General features: G+C 40.3%; 1 protein-coding gene across 7 annotated transcripts in view; it reads left to right on the forward strand.

Moving 5' to 3' along the window:
* Window positions 1-23,700, forward strand: part of ADAMTS17 (ADAM metallopeptidase with thrombospondin type 1 motif 17) — a 165,936-nt gene that overhangs the window by 138,386 nt on the left and 3,850 nt on the right. For all 7 annotated transcript variants that reach the window (XM_048956816.1, XM_048956818.1, XM_048956817.1 and 4 more), the window contains 3 exons: window positions 2,993-3,197; window positions 7,235-7,387; window positions 21,211-21,388. In XM_048956816.1, coding sequence (XP_048812773.1) covers window positions 2,993-3,197; window positions 7,235-7,387; window positions 21,211-21,388 — 536 coding nt within the window. The remainder of the gene's footprint in view (window positions 1-2,992; window positions 3,198-7,234; window positions 7,388-21,210; window positions 21,389-23,700) is intronic.

Genomic DNA, 23,700 nt, shown 5'->3' on the forward strand with positions numbered 1-23,700 from the left:
TCTTCCATAGATGTAAGATTGCAAAATGGAGGGGGAAAAAAAAGCATGGATAAAGCTGAATGGTCTACGTTACACATGTGGCTTAGTGTACAGCTGTTAATGGGCTTGGGTAGTAATACAGGGCTGACTTGGAGTTCTGTGTTTGAACACTGGAATTGTTTTTGACATTGTCATAAGAAAAATACTTAAACTTTTTTTGAAAATGAAAATTAAGTCTCTTATCTAGAGGGTTCAAAAGGTGTAATAACAGCGCAGAGAGGAAAATGTCAGTATGTAATTTAATTGTAACAATGATTGCTGCTATTTGTGCATCTCGTTTGTCTTCCCAGCTTATTTATTACATGCAATTAGTAATTTTACAAATACTGTGCTGCATGTCCCTTTACTAACTCTGAAACTGACAGGAATTTTCATATTTAACCATTTTAACCACAAATCTTTTGTCTTTTCTGTTTGGTAGTGTGCTATGATGTTGAAATCCTGTCAGAGTAATTAAAAAATCTTTAGTGTCTTCCAGGCAATAAAATAACAGTTTCACCAGCAGGACAAGTAGGCTGTGAGATTTCAGAGATCCTTTATAGGGTGCCCCATCTTCTTTGTACCCATCAGTGAATGCAGGCTAGGATGAGGGATGGATGTGGTGGATGTGTAGCTGAAGCTGGCCATATGACTACCACTATAATGAAAATGCTGGGGTGATGACATCTTTGCCACAGACTAGATCAGAAATGACCTGAGCCATAGCTTTCTGTTGATTCTCTAGGTTTTGACTGATGCTCTGTGCAGTCTTCTCATGTCGATGATGATGCTTGTTCTTTTTGTCGCACTGACCTATGCGTGTGTGTGTGCTGGAGCAGCCCTAACCCAAGATCACTCAGCAGGGTAGAAATGAGGTGACTTCTCCCCTCCACAGAAGTAACAAAAGAAAAATAGAAAAAGGAATTTTTCTTCCTGAAGGGAAAGTCGTAACCTGACTTCTTACGGCATCTTGGAAATAGTTGGCATGCAGCATGCTGCCCATCCTAAATGAAAGCACACAGACAGCTTCTGCCAAGAATGTATTTTTATCTTTCTCCTTTGCTTTCAGTCCCTTTTTCTTTTGCCAGTAGCTGTAGATCACAGTGAGAGCATGGTGCTGAAGTGAATATTAGTTCAGCGGAGCCTCTACAGAAACCCTTCCTGGCCCTGTGACTCACATTCAGCTCATAAAGCAAAGTTACTTTTTCCCCCTTTGTGCTCTTACTGAACGGTTCCTTCACCTGGCTCAATAGCTGCTTACATGTGGGCTCTAGCAGGGCACAGCCCAGCTGGTAGCGAGGGAGCCTGGCTATTAATTTTCATGAACACCGATTTCTGCACTCAAAGTCAATTTTTGTCAGTCTCAGTCTTCACTCAGCTGGCATTTTCCCATTCCATAAGTAAATAGCAAGTACTCAGCCACAGTGATGCACCAAAATGACTGTCTAGAGAATATGTTTGGTAGTTTGCGAGCTGCTTTAGCCAACAGAAATTCACAAATGTGTCAACTGCTTTTCTGCAAAGAAACACTTGAATGGGGCTCTGTTCCACAAAAGACAGGTGGCCAGCCTTCCTGATCCTGTTCTGCTCAAACTAATTGGTTTCTGCCTTTGCTGTCATCAGTGCTGTCTCAGCAGGTCACCAGTCACAGCAGCTGGCAAATGAATTCATGCCAGTTGCACCAAATGAAGATGTTTCTGCAAATTGTTTTGAAATGATTTTTCCCCACTCACAAATGTCAGAAAGAGAAAGAATTGTTAGATTTTTGAGGCATTATGGAGCAAATTCAAAAGAAGTGTGACTAGTAAGGTGTTGTGTGTTGCTCTATCTTAACTACTGGAAACTTCAGTAAAATGAAACAATATTTCTAAGCAAGCTTTTATATTTGAATGTTCTTATTTTGGTCCTTGTCATTACAGGCAACCCAGGATTGGGTGACAAGTAAAAGATTCATGGTATTAGGATGCTAATCCAGATGACAGTCCTAGATAACAGGCTAGAAGGTCAATTACCTGATGATGATAGCCTTCCGGTGCCTAGTGCCTACAATTATTGTTCCCATCATTCGCTTCATCCAGGAATGCCTGTAATTACAAAGAGATGTTCCTCATTGACAGATTACAGGAGGCATGAAGATGAATGCTGCTTGTCTTTAGGAAATAATTGTCCCTCTCTATATACCTCCTAATTCAGATTCTTCGCAGACATTTTATCCACTGCCACGTAGGCCAGCTTTTTAACCACAGTGATGCTGCCAGAGCATCTTGTTATGGAGCCTTTCAGTCAGCCTTACACTGAGCTAGAGGGATGCATGGCCACAGCAAGGGTCTGCTCATAGTAGCAGTCCCTTACACTGGAGGAATCCAAACAACTCACAGCATTGTGAGCCTTTAAAGAGAAAACAAAGCAAACAAACAAACCGAAACGGTGTTCGTGTATTTGTTCCCAGCACATTTGATCAAAGGGAAAGCAAATGGCAACTGAAATGTGCTTACAAAGTGAATGAATCCCAAAGCTCAGAAAAATGATGGTTAAAGGTAAGTATCCCCCACTCCCATTCAGTTTGTGTTATGGTACATCCTTATGGCAGCTTTGAATCAGTGTTGCAGATTCCTTTCTAGTGGAGTAATCTTGTATTTTTAAGTATTTATTGAGCAGTTAAATAGTATTCAAATTTGCTAACAATGGCCATAGGCAATTATTCTCCATTTTTAAGGTCCCTAATTCTATGAATGGTGTTTCTGTGTAGCATGGAGCCAAGAGCAGATATTCACTTGTACACAGCCCCTTTCTGCTCTACACATTTCAGGCCAGATCTCAGTCTGACAGCAGTACAGCAACACTGGAGAACCCACAAACCTAGGAAGAGTTGCCAGTTTCTTATTTCTCTGTTTTCAGGTTAAGTGCAATATTTTATCCTACTTTATTATTATTATTATTATTTTTTAATATTCCCTCTCTGTCTCCTTCCCAGGTGGGTGACTGGCCATTGGAGTCCCTGCTCTGCCACTTGTGAGAAAGGTATCCAGCATCGGGAAGTGACTTGTGTTTATCAGCTGCAAAATGGCACCTATGTTAACACAAGAGACCTCTACTGCCTTGGCAACAAACCAGCAACAGTACAAAGCTGTGAAGGACGGGACTGCCTCTCAATTTGGGAAGCATCAGAGTGGTCAAAGGTAAGAATTTGACCCAAGAGAGAAGCCAGACAGCTCACAGTTCTGGATACGCTGCCCTAATTTAGCTAAGAGCTTGAAGTTAAGCACATTCTCACAGTCAGCACACTTGGTAACTTGCAGTACTGAGGCACTAGGTAGGATTGGTTTTTGTTGAAATGATTAGGTTTAAGCTGAGGTTTGTATCACATACCAGATGAGTTATTAAGGCAAGTATTAGATATCGTGCTATGTTAACTATATCTTTCCATCTGAAAAGTCTGACCACCAAGGAAAAACATTTCTCTGACCTACAGCTGGAAGTGTAGGAACCTAACAGATCTTCTGGCTCTGCTTAAATGTGGTATGAAACAAAATACCATATTTATCAAACAGCTGCATGTTGCAGAGAATATACAGTCTTTGGGCCTTGTCCAACCCTCTTTTGTGTAATTCCAGGAACATAGAAAAGCTGGTTATACTTTGCTTTCTTGTGTGTCTCCATGTAGCTGCAGAGAGTTAAGAAGTTATTCTCAGATACTATAAATCCATTTCACATATTAACAAAGTGTCATCTGGACAGCCTTCACTTTGTTTAGCAACGGAGTGAACCAGGAGCATGCTTACAGTTCATGAGAAGCACTCAGCAAGTACATGGTAACCTTGCCTGTACCTTGTGAGTAATGGTTCTAATAGGGTTTCCATGTCAGGTTTGGTGCTGTATCTGTTAGGCTGATCTGAACAATGAAAAGATGATGTCAGTATTGGTGCAGTACGTATGTCGCTACCAGTCTCATTACAGCCTGGCTGTGCTACAAGTCTGTCCAGAAACGGGCATTTTTGTGGGCAGGATATTTCATTGTTTTTTGTCTCTATTTTGAAACAGTGAGCTCCTGTTTAAAGCATTGTCAAAGATCTTTTGCAAAATATTATTGTTAGAAAAGTCACAGAACACAAGATACCAGGGACCTGGCACTGAAGAACAGTGTCTCTTAACAAAAACACAGTGTGGATCCATTGTCCACCTTTTGAGCAGAAAATCTTTGCTTGGCAAGTGAAACACTCAAGTGAGAGTAGTGTTTCCTTTCAGCAGGATGCTGTACCTGTTCACTAATGCATTAGATTCTTTTACCTGATTTGAAAAGATGTGGAGAAATACATTGAGTTTTAATAATTTCTCTGATATGTCTTTCATGTGTTACAAAAATAAACCTTTCAGATGATGCTCCTTTTATTTCTTATAGCTATGCAAGGTGAGCTGTAGCAGTGTATATAGCAGACTAGTCTTCTCACTGCAGCTCCTACCTGCCTTACAGGGTGAATTTTGTCATTGGAGTCTTCATGGTCTTTTTTCAATGTTAGGTACTTCTGTGTTTTTAATTGGAGTAAGTCAAGTTACAGCAGGTTTTTTATGAACTGGAAATCTTCTGTATTTGTGACTATGTAACTCATTTTGTTCTAATATTGTGGAAAAAATATCATAGTAGTAATAACTTTTTATAAATCAATTTTCTTGTGTGTGTTTTTGAACTTCTGGTTATACAACAAAAACAGTTGAACACATTGGTGTCTGGTCCCCAATCAAAAATGTGTGTTCTCAAAGCAAATTCCATTGCAGTCTTCAGTGTGGAAAAAATTAAGTTCCACTTTTATTGCCAAACACTTGAGATTATTTTGGACAAAGTACCACTTAATCCATTTTTAATGACAGAAATAGAGACTGTCACAAAAAGGTGAATGTTTCTGCTGTTAGGGAACTTGAGTAGAAAAAAACAATGGATTTCCTTCAAATAAAAGAGTCATATCTTAACTGCGAAGTTGTGATACTCCTTTACAAAACTTTGTGGGATTCAAATGGATAATTTGCTAATAAAATAAAACCTAATCATCTAAAGTAGACACTAAGGGGCTCCTAGTAGGCCCCTTGTTTTAGAATCTGTGTAAAATCTATGCATGAGAAAAAAATCATGATGACAGAGGACTTGAACAAAAAAAACCTCTTAAAGGGAATGATTTATATGTGACAACCAAAGACCTGTTGGGAACCTTTTGTCTAGGAAAAGTAAATGCAGTACTGATCTGCGAATGACTTAAAAGCTTTGGGAAGAATAAACGGTTGATGTCTTTCCCAAACTCAGTTGTACAACCCACCTAGAGGATTCTCATACTGTGAAAAATACTCCTGCTTCAGTTTGATTTACTTTCAGTAAATTGGACCATTTGAATTATTTTATATATTGTTCTTTATAGTTTGAGACGAACAAGAGCAACCCCAAGGAGTCCACCCTGAGAGCTGTGGAAAATTATAGTTTATATGGGAAAATCTGTACTGCTTAGGGCAAATTTGTGGCTTTAAGGTACTGTTCAGGGAGCTCCGGTGTTGGCTCTCTGGCAATTCGTGCATTTTGAGGATTCCAGCAAAGCAGTTTCTGGAATTGTGCAAAGCCTGGAAGAATTCATCCTGGTATCTAGCACAGCTCTACAATTGCGCTTGTTACAAAGATGTTACATCCGTAAGGCGGTCATGCCATGAGCAGCACATAGTAAATTAAGTGGAAGGCTTCCCAGATTTTCAAGAAGTCACTTTGTAGTGCTCTGAAGTATTTAAAGGCACGTCTGTTTGCTTGCCAGCTCATAAACGCTTGTCATTCATGTCCTTAACAAGGCCAGCAGGTCAGAACTGCCTGGATTGTATTTTTAAGACGATTAGACAGGCATGCTGAGATTTGTCCATTTGATGTAATTTATATCAAGCTGACACTTGTTTCCAGCATAGACCCCCTGGATGGAGAAGCTTCTTGGATTATGTTCAAAAGACCTCACAGAATATCTCGTATCTTCAGTATTTATTCAGTGTCAACTCAACTGTCTTTTTCCGTGCCGATCCCCTAAAGGGGAGAACTTGACATGCTAGAGAAGGTTAGTTTTTATCTCAGTTCATACATATATCATTTTTCCATCCACCTGTCCCCAGTGGCTGTTTAAGAAAATTTCTCACTCCTAACCACTGCAGTGGCATGAAAATGAAGAGCAGAGAGACTAGCTGTGCTGCTGTGTAGTAGCATGCACACAGATGGCTGTATCAGCATTGGTAGATCTATTAACCTGTGACTGAACTGGTTATTTAAAACGTTTCTCCATTTCAGTTCACAACAGTGTCTTTTTCCCACCTGTTACAGTCAAGACAAATTCACCAGTAAAACAGAATTTCCAGTCAACTGTTGTCAGAGATAGCAAATGGGCTACCAGTTATTTCTACTTTTTCAAAGTGCCTAAATAACAGCATCTAAGCATTAAGATATCTGTGGACAATATTTGCTCACTTGCATGGATGTTTGTTACTAGTGCCCAAAATGCTTGAATCAAGTCTTTCTCCAGCAACTGATCCTAGCAGCCCTAGTAGCCTGCTGCATTCCCACAGCCCCTGGTTATGCTTTTGATGCTGAGGGGCCCATCTTTTGCACCTGCTGATGAATGTGGGCAGCTTGCTGGCCAAGGCCAGAAGGTGATGACAGCTCTGTGGTTCACTGAGTGGTGTCTGCTGAGCGATCTGCTTTGTACACTTCAAGTTCTTTGAAATTAACATCGCGGTGATGAGGAGGTGGCAATTCAAAGAGTGAAGGTCACACGTGTGCACATGAGAACATGTGTGAGAGCAGTGAATTCACCAGGGTGCATACGAACAGTACTGCATAGGTGGTTTTGTAACCACAATCTCCTGCTACATAAAGTGCATTTTTTGTCATTGCTGTACTCCTGTGATACATAAGGGTATATGGCAGTTCTGTTATGAATAATGAGCTCTTAAATGCAAGGTTTAGTTATTCAGTAACACCATTTCTAGCGCGATGCTATTTTTCACAAGTAAAAGATCACAGAAGTGTATCTCATATTATTCAGACGAATCATGTTTGAAAATGGTTTCAGTTGTTGGGGGAAAATTTTGCAAGTTATCAGGTTTTGTGTGCATAAAACTAAGCTTTCCTTTTAGATATGTTACAAAAATAAAAATTCTGTTGCATGATTCCTAGGAATAATAAAACATACCTGTTGTTTTGCAGTGTTCAGCAGACTGTGGCAAAGGGATCCAAAAAAGGACAGTAACATGTACAAATTCTCAAGGAAAATGTGATGCAGCCACCAGGCCAAGAGACGAGGAAGAATGTGAAGATCACACAGGCTGTTATGAATGGAAAACAGGCGATTGGTCTAAGGTACCAGTGAGCAGTGCACGGTATTTTCTCTCTAAATCCAAAGATGTTCAGTATGCTGTGCTTCCATATGCTTTCTGTTCTGCAGTTTAAATATTTTGAACGGAAGCTTTTGATTGATGTTTTTTGCTGGGATTTAAACTTTCCCTTTATGCCACTTGTGACCCAAATACTGCACCAGAGGCTTGTGGATATGTCAACAAACAGGTACAAAATGAGTATTAATGGACATCTTATCCATTCAACGGCTAAACCCACACAACTTCCACCCTAAAAATGAAGATTCTCACCACAGGCCAAAATTCATCCATCAACTCAACTCTTTGCATTGAAAGGCCACTTCATGAGCAGTGCTGGAACTGTTTTACATGTTTCAAAAAAACCAGCTCCCAATCGACCTGGCTAACAGGTTGACTTCTACGAAAAGAAGTTCATTAACAGTATCTGCCAGGACTTCAGGGAGTTAAGCGGGAATCGCATGCCCAGCCTGGGCAGCCTGAAAGGAAAATAGTAGATGTTTTCTTTCTTCAAGTATGTGTATCAGTTAAGTATTTAGACTTCAAATTAGAAACCTAGCCACTGAGAAAAAGAGAAATCTCACGAAGAGGTGATGAGAGTTTTGTCTCCCTCAAAGCAGCAGTACTCAGCTAAGAGCTGAGCCTCATACCTCTTGTTCCACAGGTGGTGAGTTTGAGGGTCTGGGAGAACTGTTATTAAGTAGAATGTGGAAGCCTTAGCAAACTCTCACAGAGACAAACGTTAACTGACGGCACACACTGCTGAATTTTGCCCTTCTCATGCAGATTTTGCTTTTGGAGTCTGATGGTATACCATTTTATTACTACAGATGCAAAACTACAGCTGTACAACTCATGCTATTCTGAGACCTACACAGCACAGTCTAGTGCTTCACTTAAATCAGCCATCTGAGATGAAAGTTTGCCCTCTATTTAAAGGCAGAGCCAAAACCATCAGTCCCTTCCTTAGGGCTGGATTTCACTTTCATTTAGATCTGTCTGAACACAGTTTCTCTGGTGACATCAGTGGAATTAATTCCTATGTGCAGTGGATTAAACCAGTGCAGAATCTGCTCTGTATTTGCATTCTGATCTTAAAGTAGCAGGTAGTTTTGCTTGGGAAGGAAGCCCAGCAGTATAAGAAATTCAGCCTTTGCCAGTGTTGTTCATAACACATCCTTTACATTACCAACTTCATGTTTGTATAAAGCCTTAAAATTTCCCAGGAATATTATATTCCAGTTTGGTTTTATCTTATCTTTGTAACTGTTCTGCTCTTGAAACAGAAGGCCTACTTTTGTTCTGGAATGTACGGCATGTGCAGAAACCACTGGGATACAGTAGTTGCATTTTGCTTTCCAAAAACCCAAACTCCAGCAAGCAAAATCCACTGAAGCAGAGGCCCATGATGGGCAAATTGGCTTATCTGCAATTGTATTTTTTGCATTACGATTGGGAATTACAAATATTTATAGATACACTGTGTCAGAGATGCATGAATTTAATGGTGTCAGTGCTGGAGCGTGATTTAAGAACCAGCCATAGGCAAAAGATCTGTACTTATGCTGAGCCAGCAATTTGTATCACAGAATGTTTAGAGTATTGAACGTTATTTTATTTATAACTTGGCACACAGAATCCACACAACTTGGCCAAAATAAACAGTTCCTGTGTTAACAGGTGAAATAACATTATTTATTTATTTGTGGCATTTTAAGAGATTTTGGCAGAAGAATTGACCCGGATTCTCTTTATAGGAGGAATATGAAATAATCATGTATTCACTGATTACATGGATTGAAAGTTCAGTACTGTATGAATGCTTCCCATCTGATAAAGAAGTTGGCTCATTGCTAGAAAGGCTGCAGTCATGCATTGGTCACAGTAAATAGCATTGATAGATTTAGTCTCTGCGTATGAGCAGTGCAAGTTCTGTGCAAAATCACTCGTTATTTGCAATTCTTAACTTGGGATCAGGATCTTCTCTGTGCAGAAGGGCACAGAAGTTTGTGTGCTGTTTATGTGGTCGGCTTCTGCCTGCAGAGAACACGTGCCAACTCTCAGCTTCCCAGGAATTTCACCCTGTGCAAATTCAGCAGATGTTCTTGGACTTAGATTTGGTTTATAATGAACATTAAAAATTCTAGACGTCTTGGTTAATGACACGAAGACTTGGATCACACAATTAGATTGTTATCCTCTGAGTAGAGAGATGAACAAGAAGCATCACTGGATGGCTTAAGAAAGGTATGGATAGATACAGTTCTTCTGAGAAAGTTTATTACCTCAGAAACCCAGATAGCTGAAATACTTAGTGTGGAATTCTTTGCAGATCCAGTCAGGATTTTCATTTTCAGGATCCAGAAGCTTTAATGCAGGGCTCAGATGTAGGAGAAGGACCTTTACACTATCAGCAATTCCTTTCTGGTGTTGTCTGGCTTAAACAATTTGACCATTAAGGAGAAACATACAGTCTTCTAAAGTCAAATTATAGCAAACTCCTTAAAATTCACAATTCCAGGTTAAAATTCCATTGTAGAACATTTTTGGGGTTTTTTTTGGTTGTTTGTTTGCTTGTTTGTTTAGTTCTTGTTTTGCCAGTGCTATAAAAATCACTGTGAGAGAGCTTTGTGCTGAGATGGAAACATTTTCTACCATTACAGCTTGATCTCAGAACAAGCAATGACCTTTTGCGATTAACTGCATTGTGGATTTGTTTCTATTAAGAATCATCAAGGAAGCAAGATTGAATGATCAGTAGTAATTACCACAGGATAGAAGGAGGGACAGATGCTTTTTATGCAGACAACTTGCATGCTGACTTGGCATTCAATCCTGAGCTGTCCCAAACTAAGATCATTTGAGTATATCCCAAAGTCTTGTAGGAAAGAGGCAAAACTTCATTAAAAATCCATGTCTGGATACAACATAAATAGAATGGGCTCTCTGAGGGGCAGACTCTTATTTTTGTCAGAGGAGCAGTAGAAGCATTTATAGAACACATAGACTCTGTGCATGAGAAGACTTGCCTAAGGAGCTCCCCAGAGCTTTACTAAGAACGCCTTCAGCCATGAGATCACAGACACAAACAAGAACTGCTATAGCTGACAGCGATGGACACGCTTATCCTATGTAAGATTTCAGGTCATGTTCCATTCAGAAGATGCAGGGATTTGGAGCTAATGGAGTGGATTTTGCAGTCAGTCTGGGCTGTTTGTGTGTTCCCAGTGTACTTGCAGTTTCTTTGAATTGTGCCACAGGGAGCTGATATATCTAGTTTGCTTTGCAAACACATATGTTCAGGTTTGTGATGTTATTTAAATTTCTTTGAAGTTACCTTTGTTAGTCCAAAGCCTGAGATAAATATACTATCTAGTGTACTTGTAAAGACAGAATATTGTTCTGTTACTAGTAGCCATGATAACCTCCAACTTGCTAGCATTCCTAAACTTTTTCATTCTTAACAAAAAGAATCTTATTTTTAGCATATACACAAATGCAGCATTAGTATGAACAGCATAACAAAAATATTCCTGGTCTGAAAGTCTTCAAACCTAGCAGAAAGGCAGATTTTAAAGTGAGAGACCCACTGAAGGTGTTAACCTGAAATTATTTTTTACTATTGCCTGGATTCTTTAGAATTGCAGTTCGTTATATCATCCTTTCTTTTTTTTTGCATGATGCAATACACAAATGGGAATCCAAGTCATCTCCCATTCAGTCTTTTCTTCCAAAAGGAAATTCCACATCCAGTTTGTACTCAGTTAAAGAAACAAACATCGCATACACTTTCAGCTTTGCAATACTTCTTGCGTGTTTGAAATCTGAGCTGTTAAAGGTTGTAGCACTAGAAACATTTTCACATTTTTGTTGTAGTTGTGCTGGTCAAAAGAACAGCCATAGATTGCTCACTTTCCCAGCTCTTGCCTCAGATTCCTAAGCTGCTGAAGCTATGCCTCCGATGCATTAACAAGATAGTAGTTCATTCTTTCACGATCAGTTGTGTTTTGTTGGCAAACTTCAGGTCAAGGATTACATTCCCGTAAAGCATGCAGGTAGCTGGTGGATAGAATGTGGCTGTCTCGATTGCTTTGCAGGATGCACTGTCTGCGTCTGTGCTCCTCATGTGCTCGAGGCTGTGAGACTGTGAGTTGTGCTGGAGTCTGCCGTGACTCCTGCAGTGGAACCAGATGTCCCAGATGCTTTGGGAGTGTGTTGCTGGCCTGCTGCAGGGAGATGAGGTACAGCCTAGATGGACCAGCTAGCTGTGGTAGTGACAAAGAGCAGTTGTGCTCGAAGATGCAGCACTGGGGACTGTTTTTTAGCTACACAGGCCTCCCCACTCTGTCTTCAGCACTTTCCCCTTCTAATCTTGGAATGACAAAGCAGGTAAATCACCTAGGGGCAGATGTGCAAGCTAACGCTGTATCTTTTCAGTTCCTTTTCTCCAGTTGGCTTATGGACTCTTCTAAGGTATAACTGACAAGGTGAGATTACAGAGCAGGAGTAATCTTCCAGAAGACTTTTATGGATTTTACTTCATTTCCAGTTGTACTTAGTTGTTTCTCTGTTTTATGTGCCTCAACATACTCTATTTGTGTCTTGTGACTGAAGTATTCTATTTCAAGCCAAAAGCACAAAATGGTTCAGAGTTCCCCATTTCACTTCTTTGGCTGTTCTTCTTTTAGCTGGTATTATGTCAAGGAAGGCATGGTTACAAGCAAGATACACTAACTACATCGTTAGTGCAGATTTTCACAAGGATGCATTTCCAGTTTTGTTGGCAGAAGCTAAAACATGCAACATCTGTTCCTCAGTCAACAATTTAGCTCATTAACCTATTATATTACATAGCCCAATGGAAAGGTTTTTAGAGGAAGAAAGATGCATAGAAGCCATATAATATATTGACTTTGCCTTTTTTTTCTTTTCTTTACAGTAGATACTCTGTAAATATTAAGGCCTATATTATATATTTCCTGATGTGAATCCAGGCTGTCTTTCATTCTTCCTTCCAATCCATTGGCCACAAGCCAAAGGTCTCACTCAGCGCTGGGGGTCAGATATCATTCTGTCTGGCACTGGTATAAATGCAGATTGATTCAGCCACTTAAATTACTGCAAGCTTATGCCAAGGCAATTCAGATCAGAATCTGATCTGCTGGGCTGTGTGAGATCTTTGGGTCTTGTGTAGGAACCATCACAGATTCATACTTCTGGGTGAAAACAGAAATATATGGCATCTCAAGCTGGGATTCCACTTGAGGAAAGGAGAGGAGCGGAGGACAAATCTTTTTGTACCATTTTACATGTTTTACATGAACACCCAGGCACAACTTTATCTGAGTTCAGAATGGTTGTGTACTGCAGAATCTGCACAGCAGTAGTAATGATCAGCTTGGCAAAGCACAGTTTTAAAAAGTATTCTTGTTGCCAAATAATGTCAGTAATGATAAAATACATGTGAAAAATTACCTATAGCCACCTGACCTGCTTGTGCATCACTGGCTGCCAATTTCTTTACAGTATTTTCTCCAGCCTATGAAATACTGGCTGCAGGTTCTCATCCCAGGAGAATATTAACAATACAGAGAAAAAAAATCTAATTTCCTATAACAAAAATACTGTATTTGTGCCAGACATTGAGGTGTTTCATACTGCAGATCAGCAGTCATTTACTGCAATGGGTGGTAACAAGGATTTTGTTATTGTGAATTAATTATTTTGGCAGGATTACAGTAGGCTGCATTCTCTGAGAGATAAAACCCCTATCCTTGCAGTACACACACAAAGAAAAGGTGTTGGGTTTTTTGGGGTTTTTTGTTTCTTCTTTTTTTTTTCAAAAAGCTCCACAGTTTTCCACTGTCAGGGAGGCATGTTTTTCGAGTTCCAAACATCTGGGAACATCAGCAAAATCTTCTGTATGTCTCACTTTTAATGATTAACTCACATTATATGATAAGAAGAGCAAATCAAGGACAGCTGTGATTTGAGAGGTGTATTCAAAGCTATAAATATTGAAGCAATCTGTCCTTTGTTCTAACATTCATTACAAATTTATGGCTTGACCCACCATCTGCTAGTGATAAACCATGGACAACTTGTTAATTGTTCATAAAGGTCACAACTAAGTTCATCTTCTTCTACCTTGGAGAAAATAACTTTTCTTGTTGAACTGGGAGAAAAATCTGCAGCAGGGATGGTTGCTTAGGAGTGCAGGCTAAGCACATCACAGCTGACAGACCTTTCCCTGCCTCTTACTTGCTTTGGCTTGGCAAACAACTTGTAATTTATGTCTGCTTGTGTGCATTCAGCACCACAGCTAGAAGCTGATATTGAAAGGTCTCACTGATGCAAATTGATCTCCAGAAAGTGATGCAGCTGGATATGTCTAGAGAGGGCCCAACAGGCTTCTGTCTTCTAACTCTCTCTAGCTCTCCTTATAACTTATATAACTGAGAGCCAGATCATCAGCGTATCCTAAACCTGACTGCTGTCCCAGTGGACTGCTCTAAGTTACACTACTAGTTCCAATTCCCTGTGGCTTTTTTCCTCCAGCTTCTGATACTGATGTGCAAATTGCAGCCTCTTTTGCCAACAGTTAATCTTCAAAATACTCCTGGCTACAGAGGATAAGAACAAATGGCCCAAACTTGGTTATATCACATAGAGACAGTCCTGAATTCAGGAAAGCTGGTGCTGGTGTCATAATAAAGACTTTGGAAAGCATCATGAAAAGTGATAGCTATGCATATTTCAAATAGAAAGGTACCTTCTTGAGTTGAGTTAAGCTAAAACCATCAATCTCTAGTTTAGTTTCCATAGAGGAAAAGCCTGGAATAAAATGTATCTCAGTGTAAGAGAAAACCTTGTGCTTATTTTACAAAAAAAGGCTGCAGCATGGCCATGGGCCCATCACTTGCTTAAATTCACATCACTGAGTCCTCACCATCTGACAGGTAGGTGCTTTGTTTGGGAGAGTTATTAGGTACCATTTATAATCTTTGTCTTAATAGCATTATCTCCTCCCCTTAGTAAAGTCTGAATTACTGAATTAGTAAAGTCTGAGGGATCTTTGATCCCTCCACTCACTGGCTGCAAAGGGCCCGTAAGCAGGGCTAAGATCACTAAGATAAACAGCTAGTTCACTAAGGTGAATCCTTTCCTTTTTCCTCTCTGATTTTCCATTCACCATCTGTGAAAAATTTTTTGCTATAGTCAGAAATGTAAAAATCGTGTATCAGCACTAAAACAAGTTTAAGACTCTCTAGACCTGTGCTGTCAGCTCCAGTTTTAGTGGTAAACCTGGGTGTGAAAAGTGAAGAGGTGCAGACTACAGTGCTGGCTGTGTCATTCCCCTGTGATCTCTAAGCCGCAGAAACCAAGTCCTGAGTGTGCCTTTGAAACAGCAACACCTTCTATCTTGCACAACAGTTTGCACAGCTCAACTCTGCTGGAGTTTCTGGGAATGTACAGATTGTTTTGGTGATTCCTAAGAAATGGATAGAGTGCTGCAAAAAGGCCGTATTCATGAGTGTTTTGTTTGAAGTGGGATTTTGTCTGTCATAGTGTTACTGTCTTCCAATACAGCCTCCAGTGATCCTATTAATTGGAAAAATAACTTTTCTTTTGTGATATATTTTATTTAAAAGCCTCATTCATTAAGTGCTTTTTTTTTTGATGGAGCATTAAAGCCTCCCACTAAGATCAGTGGATTTGAAATGGAATTCTATTGTGACTATTTTGCTCTTTTTAATGTGAGAAGGAAGAAAGCATGAAAGGCAAGCCTGTTCAAATATTGGCATTCGTTTTCTCTGAGTAACTGAGACGTTACAGTATTTAGGATAATGTCTTTAAGGAGGTGAACAGTATGTAATTCGCTTTTTGTACTGTGCAGCTGAAGAGGTTTCTGTGCTTCCAATCCTTACAACATACAGTATGTGCAACTAGCAATACCACATAATTTTGTAGTGTTTCCAAAAGCCTACTGAGTTTTATAATGACCAGTGAGGCACTAAGGTGACAACTTTCCAGACTGTCTTTAAAGAACAATGGCTGTCACCCCGATGGTGATCCCTTCTTTTGGCTATGCACAGTGGTGAGCTGCAGTGTTCTTCATATACCTCAGATCTGAGTAGCTCCTTGTCTAGAGAACACCCAGCCAGAACCAGTGTGCTGGAGATGAGCATCCTCTTGCTGAAATAAATAATCCTAATGACATCTTTACTTACTTTCTTTTTAATAGATTGCTTTTAGGTAGCATTGCTTATTAAGAGATGAGTAATTTAAAGATGTGCTCAGTGGAGCTTCGGTTAACAAGATTCTCTTTCAGAATAACATCTGTGACAGCAGTTAGTGTGCAACTGTAGGTCATGTAGCTCATAAAAACATTGCTCAGCGTTGAATGCATTGAATGCATATGTTGTAGAAGTAAGGTAATTCTCAGGCAGTCAGCCTGAGTGGAGTTATGTGTTTCCATGGTTATGCAGTTTTCTTTTACTATCTAGCTCACTTGAAGTTAGCTCAATTATGCATTTTACATGAAGTGGTTGTCTGCTTCATTTTCATTGAAGTTCTACAGATTGAATAAGCTATGGGAGATTTCTGCTTTTTACTTGTCACAGATCAAAACGGTGCACACATGATGCTAGAGGTGGTATGCTAAGATATGGCACCTTGTAGGCAATACAGCTTAATTTCACATCTTTGCTTTTATTATTTGAGTTTCACGCAGTCCTCTGCATAGCCAAGAGTTGGACATGACGATCCTTGTGAGTCCCTTCCAACACTGATACATTATGATTCTATGACATGAATTCTGTCTGGTTGGTATGATTAATTAAATATCATTTCCTCATTAGCATCCACCTGAGCTGCATTGCACAAGTACTTAAGAGCACTGTCAGTACCCTGAATATTCATGCATTCTGCTTATAATCTCTGAACTCTGTGCACAATGGAACTTTTCAGAATAGCAAAGTCAACCATAATTATGCAGGGAGACATGCTGGTCAGGTCTTGTTTCTCAGGGTCATGCAGTTCGAAAGCACAGCTGTAGGCAGTTTGCAAAGATTGCTTCTCTCTTCCCCTTCTAAGATACTGTCACATCAGCCACGAGCATTTTCTGCTGTAATTTATTGTTTCTTCCTATATTGAGTCAGAAGGGTATGCATTTTTTCTTGGCTAGGTTAAACAAATCAGTCATTTCACAAAAGTTTCCAAGTGATAGTTTGTTGTAAGCAAGACCAGATATGTTCTCTTTACAGATCCAGAGTTAAAAAGAAAAAAAGAAAAGAAAAAGAAAAGAAAGAAAGAAAAGAACAGGAGAGCTTGAAAAACAGCTTACAGTTTGCTTTGGGCTGAGATCTTATCAATGAAAAGACAGAAATTTCTTTCATTAGCGTGATGCCATAGTGAAAGTCAAACTGGTGTTTATGAAAGTATATTGCATGCTGCTTTTCAGTTAAAACTCTTGAGTTTAAATTAGCAATATTTGTAAAAAGCCTGATGTTAAGGGGTGTAGGGTACTGACTTTCAGAGCACACACATTAAGGTCTCAAGAACAGTTGAATTACAGGATGTTTGTCGTTCATCTCAGGTGCTGTGTTAGAATGGTGTCAATAGGAACCTCTCTTGGCTTTTTTCTGACTTTCATAAAAGCAAGAAATAAAACCCCTGGGGGAAAAACTCTCTGCCCTATCCTAACGCCTTGAATACTTGAGCTCTGAAGTCAGTAAAGCATGACTGTATCTCTGAATGCTGGAGCTTTAGCCATAGTGTTATCCTTGGCATCAGCAACTTTCAGCAAACTGGGGACAAACCCATATCTTTAAACATCAGATGCCTGCAGACTGACGGATAAAATTTTAGCAAACCTTGCCTTCAGCTCAGTTATTACTGTCATTTTGAACTATCTCTCCCTGCAACAGATTTGCCTTATAAATATTGTAGTATGTTCAGGATTAGCTGAAGGGATGCTGTGACCTTCTGCCAGAAGAAGTAAGTCTCTTATAAAGAGACTAATGTCTCTTAGAAGTCAGAAAAGTGAGATTTTTAAAGGTGATATGTGGTCTGAGGACATCCCTGCAAGGTCAGCAGTCCTCAGCTAAGGCATAAGCAATTCTTCATTATCCCATTCAGTCCAGAGCAAATCACAGCCTGTCCTCTGTTGCAGTAAATCTGTTCTTTATTCTGTCCCCATTAATCCTCAATATAGGGATTCTTTGGGCTGATCCTTCTTAGGTATTCCTACAGCTGCCCAAAGGCAAGCCTGCCCTGGCTTAATTTATTTTTATTCCTCTCTCCTTTTCTGGCTATCTTTTGTAGATCAGGAGTTGATGAAGTCCTTGACAGATCCCAGCACTTACTGTAAATTCATTCTGTTTTAATACCTAGTATTCTCCTGAGGCATTTGCTTTCAAAGGAATTAGACACCTGTCATCACCTTCAGTAGATTTCAAGCTTTCTTAGATTATCCTAAGGTGAAAATAGCATTCCTGTTGAAAAATCATAGCTTAGTCTGAAGGTTGGAGTCTTTCTGTGAGTAAATTTTCTTTAAGCTGATGAATGCAGCTGCTGCCTTGACAATTTGTGAGTTTATTTCCTTCTGGATATCCCCACCGGCTTCCATGTTACTGCCAAAGAATGTGAATGGAGGCATTTTTTTTACTTCTTTTGCCTTCTCAAGTAGTGCTTAAACTGGGAGTTAAAAGAGCTCTCATTAGGTTCACTTTTCCTAACTGTTCGTTAACCCCCCTCCTTGTTCCAGCGTTGAACAATCCTTTGATCTTTGCGTGTGGGTTGATTTCTAATTTACAATGGCTATATTGTCCGTTTAGTGTGTTGTGTTAAACTACATGAATTTTGCATATGCATTTTTGTGATACTGATATCATTGGCAGTGCCTCCTGAAAGGGAAGAGAACACTCCTTTGTTTGCCACCAGTATCTATTCAGCCATTTGCCTGTGTCCCTGGTTTCTGAGACTGGGCAAGTTGCTTATGGGTTTTGCCTCAGTGCTTGCAGAGCAGCTCATGGGGCAGGCAGAGATCCGCACCACACTGCGCCGCGTTCCAAAGCTGATCCTCCACGTTTACAGGTCACGTTGCTCCACTGTGGCATCAAAACACACGTGTTTTCGGAGTTATATCAATGCTTTTATAGGTTTTTCTGATTTCCAGAGTATTTTTGTTAACAGCGGTGTTTGTGACAAGTTGATATTTTCCCAGCATTCTGCAGAATGAAAGCTGGATCAAGTGCCAAGCTGGAGCAGGATTTCAACCCCTGCAGCCCAGCCCCATTCAGCCATGAGTGATGTGCCCTTGCCTTGACTGCCTAGAAGTTCCCTGTTTGCAAGAGGGCTGCAGCAGTTTTCCCTGCTTGAACACTTCATACCTGTGTCCAGTCCTGAGGGTCCTGTGTCAGGGTGAATCCAGCCCTGAAAACTTTTCCATGGATATATTTAATTGCTCTATAAATATTTGGGAACAGAGAGACTGTAGCAGTGCATTTAGCTGTCCAGAATAGGAGGAAAGGTATTTATGAGAATTTGCTGTTCAGTTGGAGTTTGATTTTTATCCCTCTTTTAATGATGTCCTCTCTTCATCGGGCAGCATGAGTAACAATTCCCCCTTTGTATGTATTTTGTATCTATTCCTATTTCCTATTGAAATTCCTAGGAAAGAGACTATCCAAGTACAGAGTTGAAAATTTCATCTTAAAATAAGCCAGATGTCCAACCTTCCTTTAGCTGCCAAGCCCAAAAGAGTTCAAGAAAGATGTTAAAATCTGTCTTCCTGGCTGTGAAAAACTAATTGCATAGCATAGGTGATGATCCCAATCTCCCAGGAGAAGAAATAAAACTGCCTCGGGCAAAAATCTGCTGTTATTTGTCTGAGGATTGGAGTTGGCAGTATCTGTGGAAAAAGTTTCACTGCTTGCCCTCCTTGCTGGTTAACAAATGCACAGAAACAAAGACAAAGGTAGGTGAGTGTATATCAGTAGCCGAAAACCTTATTCACCTTATGAGGAAAGTGTCTTTTGTCTCTTTTTTGGAGAAATTCAGTGCTAGAGAAGTGCAGGGAGGGATGCAGTAAGAATAATGAACAGGTGCACATATTTTCTTTCAACAGTAAAGCAAACACACATTTGGTGAATACAACAAGTATAGGAAACCTGTTAATAAAAAGTCATCAGTGGGAGCGACTAAAGATGAATATTAGAGCTGGCCTGTGTTACTTTTGTCAGCAAGCTTTTCTGGTGCTACAGTTCTTCCTACGCAGAACTGAGAACACACATTGTATACGTAGGTATCTCCCTGTGCTGGGTTGTCTGAAGCAGGATCCCACCAATTCTGTTTTAATGTTCCTTTCACGTGAGGCCATTCTGCATAGGTCTTGCAGTGATCCACACAGGAAGGAGAAGCTGTGTGTGCTCCAGCCCAGAACAAAGCTATGCCTCTTGCATTAGATGGTCTTTGAGTAGCACCCGGGGTTTGTTATGATACTTCAGAACAAATAGATGGGAGAGGAGGTGGAGGAGTGCATGCATCCACCTGTACTTTTGCCCCTGTGTTCTGGCCTTACAGTCATCCACACTGCATTCGCATTGTTCAGACTTCCATCCAGTCTCAGCAGTGTTGATATTTGGAGCGTCCTAAATCTCTGGTTTGCCATTTTTAAGAAGCAGCAGTCTGAAATGATAACATTTTTCAGGGAAAGAGCTCCACTGTGCTGACCTTGTTCAGAAACAGCAGAGGATAGAAAATGTGAACGTTTTGACACCATCCTAATTATATTTCCTGACTTTTCTCCCACCTCCTCCTCCCCATCGTTTGCTTGTGTGTGGCTCTAGCAGAAATAGGAATCATACCAAAGTCCTGCAACCTATTGTTTCTTTATTTTAAATACAAGGTTCTTTTATTAACTCCAGCTGGTGCACCTCGCTGTGCTCACTGCATTTGTTTTATTAAAATTGAACTGCGTGCAAGTAGGACATTGTAAATCACAAGTGACTGGGCCAGAGGAAGAGGGACGGAGAGGCAGGGACTCCAATTGTATGACAACAAAGAGAGCATATAAACAGGCTGGGCCTCTTGGCTAATAGAAGCCAAAACTCACGAAGTACAATTTGCAATTGCTCCCAGGAGGACAGACAAGTGCCAGACAGTTAGCAGGGATAGAGGAGTGAATACTTGAATACCTAATGTGTTCTCCTACATACTGGAACAGAGCTTCTCTATGGGTCTGGGCATGCAGTAGGAGCTGACTGCCTCCGCTGTAATCCTTGGTTACCTGATACCAGTGCCTTGCGGTGGTGACCTGGTTTGTGGAAGTAGCCTTGTCAGACAGACAAAGTCTTGGAGAAGCTGTTTAAACTAAGGCAACCAGTTCCACTGTCTCCCTCATGAAGTGGGAGTATTCCTGGGCAGTATTCAGCAGTAGTGATTTTTCAGCTTTGCATCTTTGTGGCTGGTGGAAAGAGTTGCACCTCAGTCCTCTTGGAACCTCATGGACATTGAGAGAGACAGCTAGTGTGGGTGGACTCAGGGTGAAATGAGTCCACACAGAAAGACAACCCCCATGCTTGGACTGTTTTTCTGCATGCAACACTCTGGGAGCTGCAGAATGCTGACAAATGCGACAACTTTATGAAGGGTCTCTTGTTAATAAATTTGCTCAGCATTGAGTCCATACTTATCCACTGATCTGCTGCACACTTCAATTCTGGCAGTTATTTTTATGCTGTACGTAAACACGTGATTTTGAAGCTGTTCAGCTTTGCCCATGTCTCAGTCTCTTCTCTTCTCCAGTGCTCCTCAACCTGTGGGAAGGGCCTCCAGTCACGTGTTGTGCAGTGCATGCACAAAGTCACCGGGCGCCATGGCAGTGAGTGTCCTGTCCTGTCCAAGCCAGCAGCCTACAGGCAGTGCCACCAAGAGGTCTGCAATGAGAAGATTAATGTCAACACAATTACCTCGCCCAGACTTGGTGAGTGAGGGGTCTTGGGGTGAAGGTGCCACCTGTGAAGGACCAGATGAAGCCCAACATCTCAGTATATTAAAAAAAAAAAAAAGAAGAAAAAAGGGGAAAAGAAAAAAAAAAAAAAAAAGGAAAAAAAAAGTGGGGCTTCCAGAAATTAGGAGAGAGACACTCAGACTAAAGATCTGGAGTGGTTAGGTCCTTCCTTACCCATCAGTTCTTGCCTCAGACTGCTCAAGGTGAAGCACCACGCAGTTGCTAGGCCTGTGGGACCAATAGGACTAGTGGTGGATGATTGGTTGGTGGATCACAGAGGGAGCTGACAGATTTATCTTTCTTGGTCACAAACAAACATCTCACCGCGCTTTAACTGTGGTGTGTGTAAAGTATGATATTTTATTCGTCTGTGCCCCAAGGAAAATGCATGACCTTGACAAGTAGAGCATGACTGGCTTTAGTTTTTTTTTTTTCCTTCTCATTTGTTGCCACAAGAATGTGGTTTGATGAATTAATTTGCTCTGGGAGGCAAGAAAGCATCCAGATCCCTTCTGTGAAAACTTGTTTTTCTGCCACTGTCCTCACCCTCCCTGCATTCACTGTGTACCTGGCCAAGCTGACTACTGTGCTAAGCCATTTGTTTTCCAAAACACTGTGTTTAAGAGAAGGATCTAGTTAAGAATGCTTATGTTAATAGAAAATTGTAGGAATCTGTAATTTTCCATGTCATATTTGCTTACTTTACAAGGGAATAGTTTTTTTTTTCTTCAAACTTCAGCTTTTGTCCTCAGTCAAAGCTCAAAGAACCAACCTGATTTCTTTACATTTCACACATAATCAGCAGTAAGACAAAGCTGAACTAAGCCATCAGTTGCTGACACAGACTAATTGCTACCTCCCACTGCTTTTAAGAAGAACAGCTTCCATCCTACCACCTCTTGTAGACAAAAAGTCTCTAACACCCGTGAAAATGCAGAGCTACTAAGTAGTAGAGAACGATTTCTAATCATGCTTTCCAGCATGATTTAAATAACATTTGAACTAGGACTGGACATGAGGCTTCTGAACTGAATGTTGTTTCCCAAAAGTTCAGTAGCTATTTAAAAGAGTATGGGAAATTTTAGTCTTGCAAATGCAGACATACTGAGGAGCTTTTAAGCTCTTTTGTTTAAGAACATCTGAGAGTGCTTCCCAAATATTTTAGCACTAAGAGCATAGTGGAGGGAAAACATTTCGTTTGAGAAATAAGCCTTTGATACACTGATGAGAAAATAAACCCTTTCTAATTCACGTTTTTGAACAAAGCAATAAAAAGCTCTTGTGTTCAGAAGACTGAGAAGGCTCGAGTCCCTGCTGAAAGTAATCTGCAAGTAATTTGGGATGCTTTATTTCTAAACCAGGCTTGGAATCACCAGGCCAGAAACGATGATATTTGATATTAGCGGAAAGATATATCATTGAATGTTTTGCTCTTCCTACATATATACAGATTCTCATTGAATTTTTTTTAAACAAAATTTTCTGTTTTCTGCAACCTCACAAAAAATATACAGGAAAAAATCCAGTCACGTACAAAACCTGTGCTGTCTTGTCCTCACTCTACAATGTTTCTCACCCTCTGTAATGTTTCTAGTAGTACATAAGATTGGAGTTCACCTTGCCTGACTTTCGTATCTGTGTCCAGTGTCCCTCAGTGAAGACACATTTAGAGGGGATTTATTTTATCCCCCAGGTACCTGAGCTGTGTTTCTTCCAATATGTGCTTCCTGTCTTACTTCACAATCCATAAGAGATCTTGGACCTCTAAAAAACCAGAGTCCTATTTTATCTGTGGCTCAGTGCCTTTCTATTACATAAAGCCTTCCATCAGGTTCCTATGATGTGGCTCTGATATTCCTGCAGAGTACCTAATTAACCCAGCTACGTCATGTTTTTGTACAGTATGCCTTTTTGGAACCATAGCTAGCAGAGAGTGCATCAGATCTTACCTCCTCAACGAGCCCCTTCACCGCTGGCAGGCACAGAAATAACTCTACCCTCCTTGCATTTAAGATGATCGCTGTTTTTTCTCTCAAACTGAAAAAAATAAAAAAAAGATTTAATGTTTCTTTTTTCTCAGTGCAATTCCATTGCATCAGATTTTATCAGACCTTCTCCAACTAAATGCAGCTTTGGTGATAGGCGTTCCCACCAGTTCTCTGTGGTTTTCTGGTGCTTGACACTGAGACTCAATGCTGAATACAGGGTAACATCACCTTTTCATGTTCTCCAACTAGTCTTTTTTTCCAACCTCAAAAGTAGGAATAATTATTTAGAAGATTTTT

The sequence above is a fragment of the Lagopus muta genome, chromosome 10 (genome assembly GCF_023343835.1).
Source record: "Lagopus muta isolate bLagMut1 chromosome 10, bLagMut1 primary, whole genome shotgun sequence".
In the NCBI taxonomy this organism is placed as follows: Eukaryota; Metazoa; Chordata; class Aves; order Galliformes; family Phasianidae; genus Lagopus; species Lagopus muta.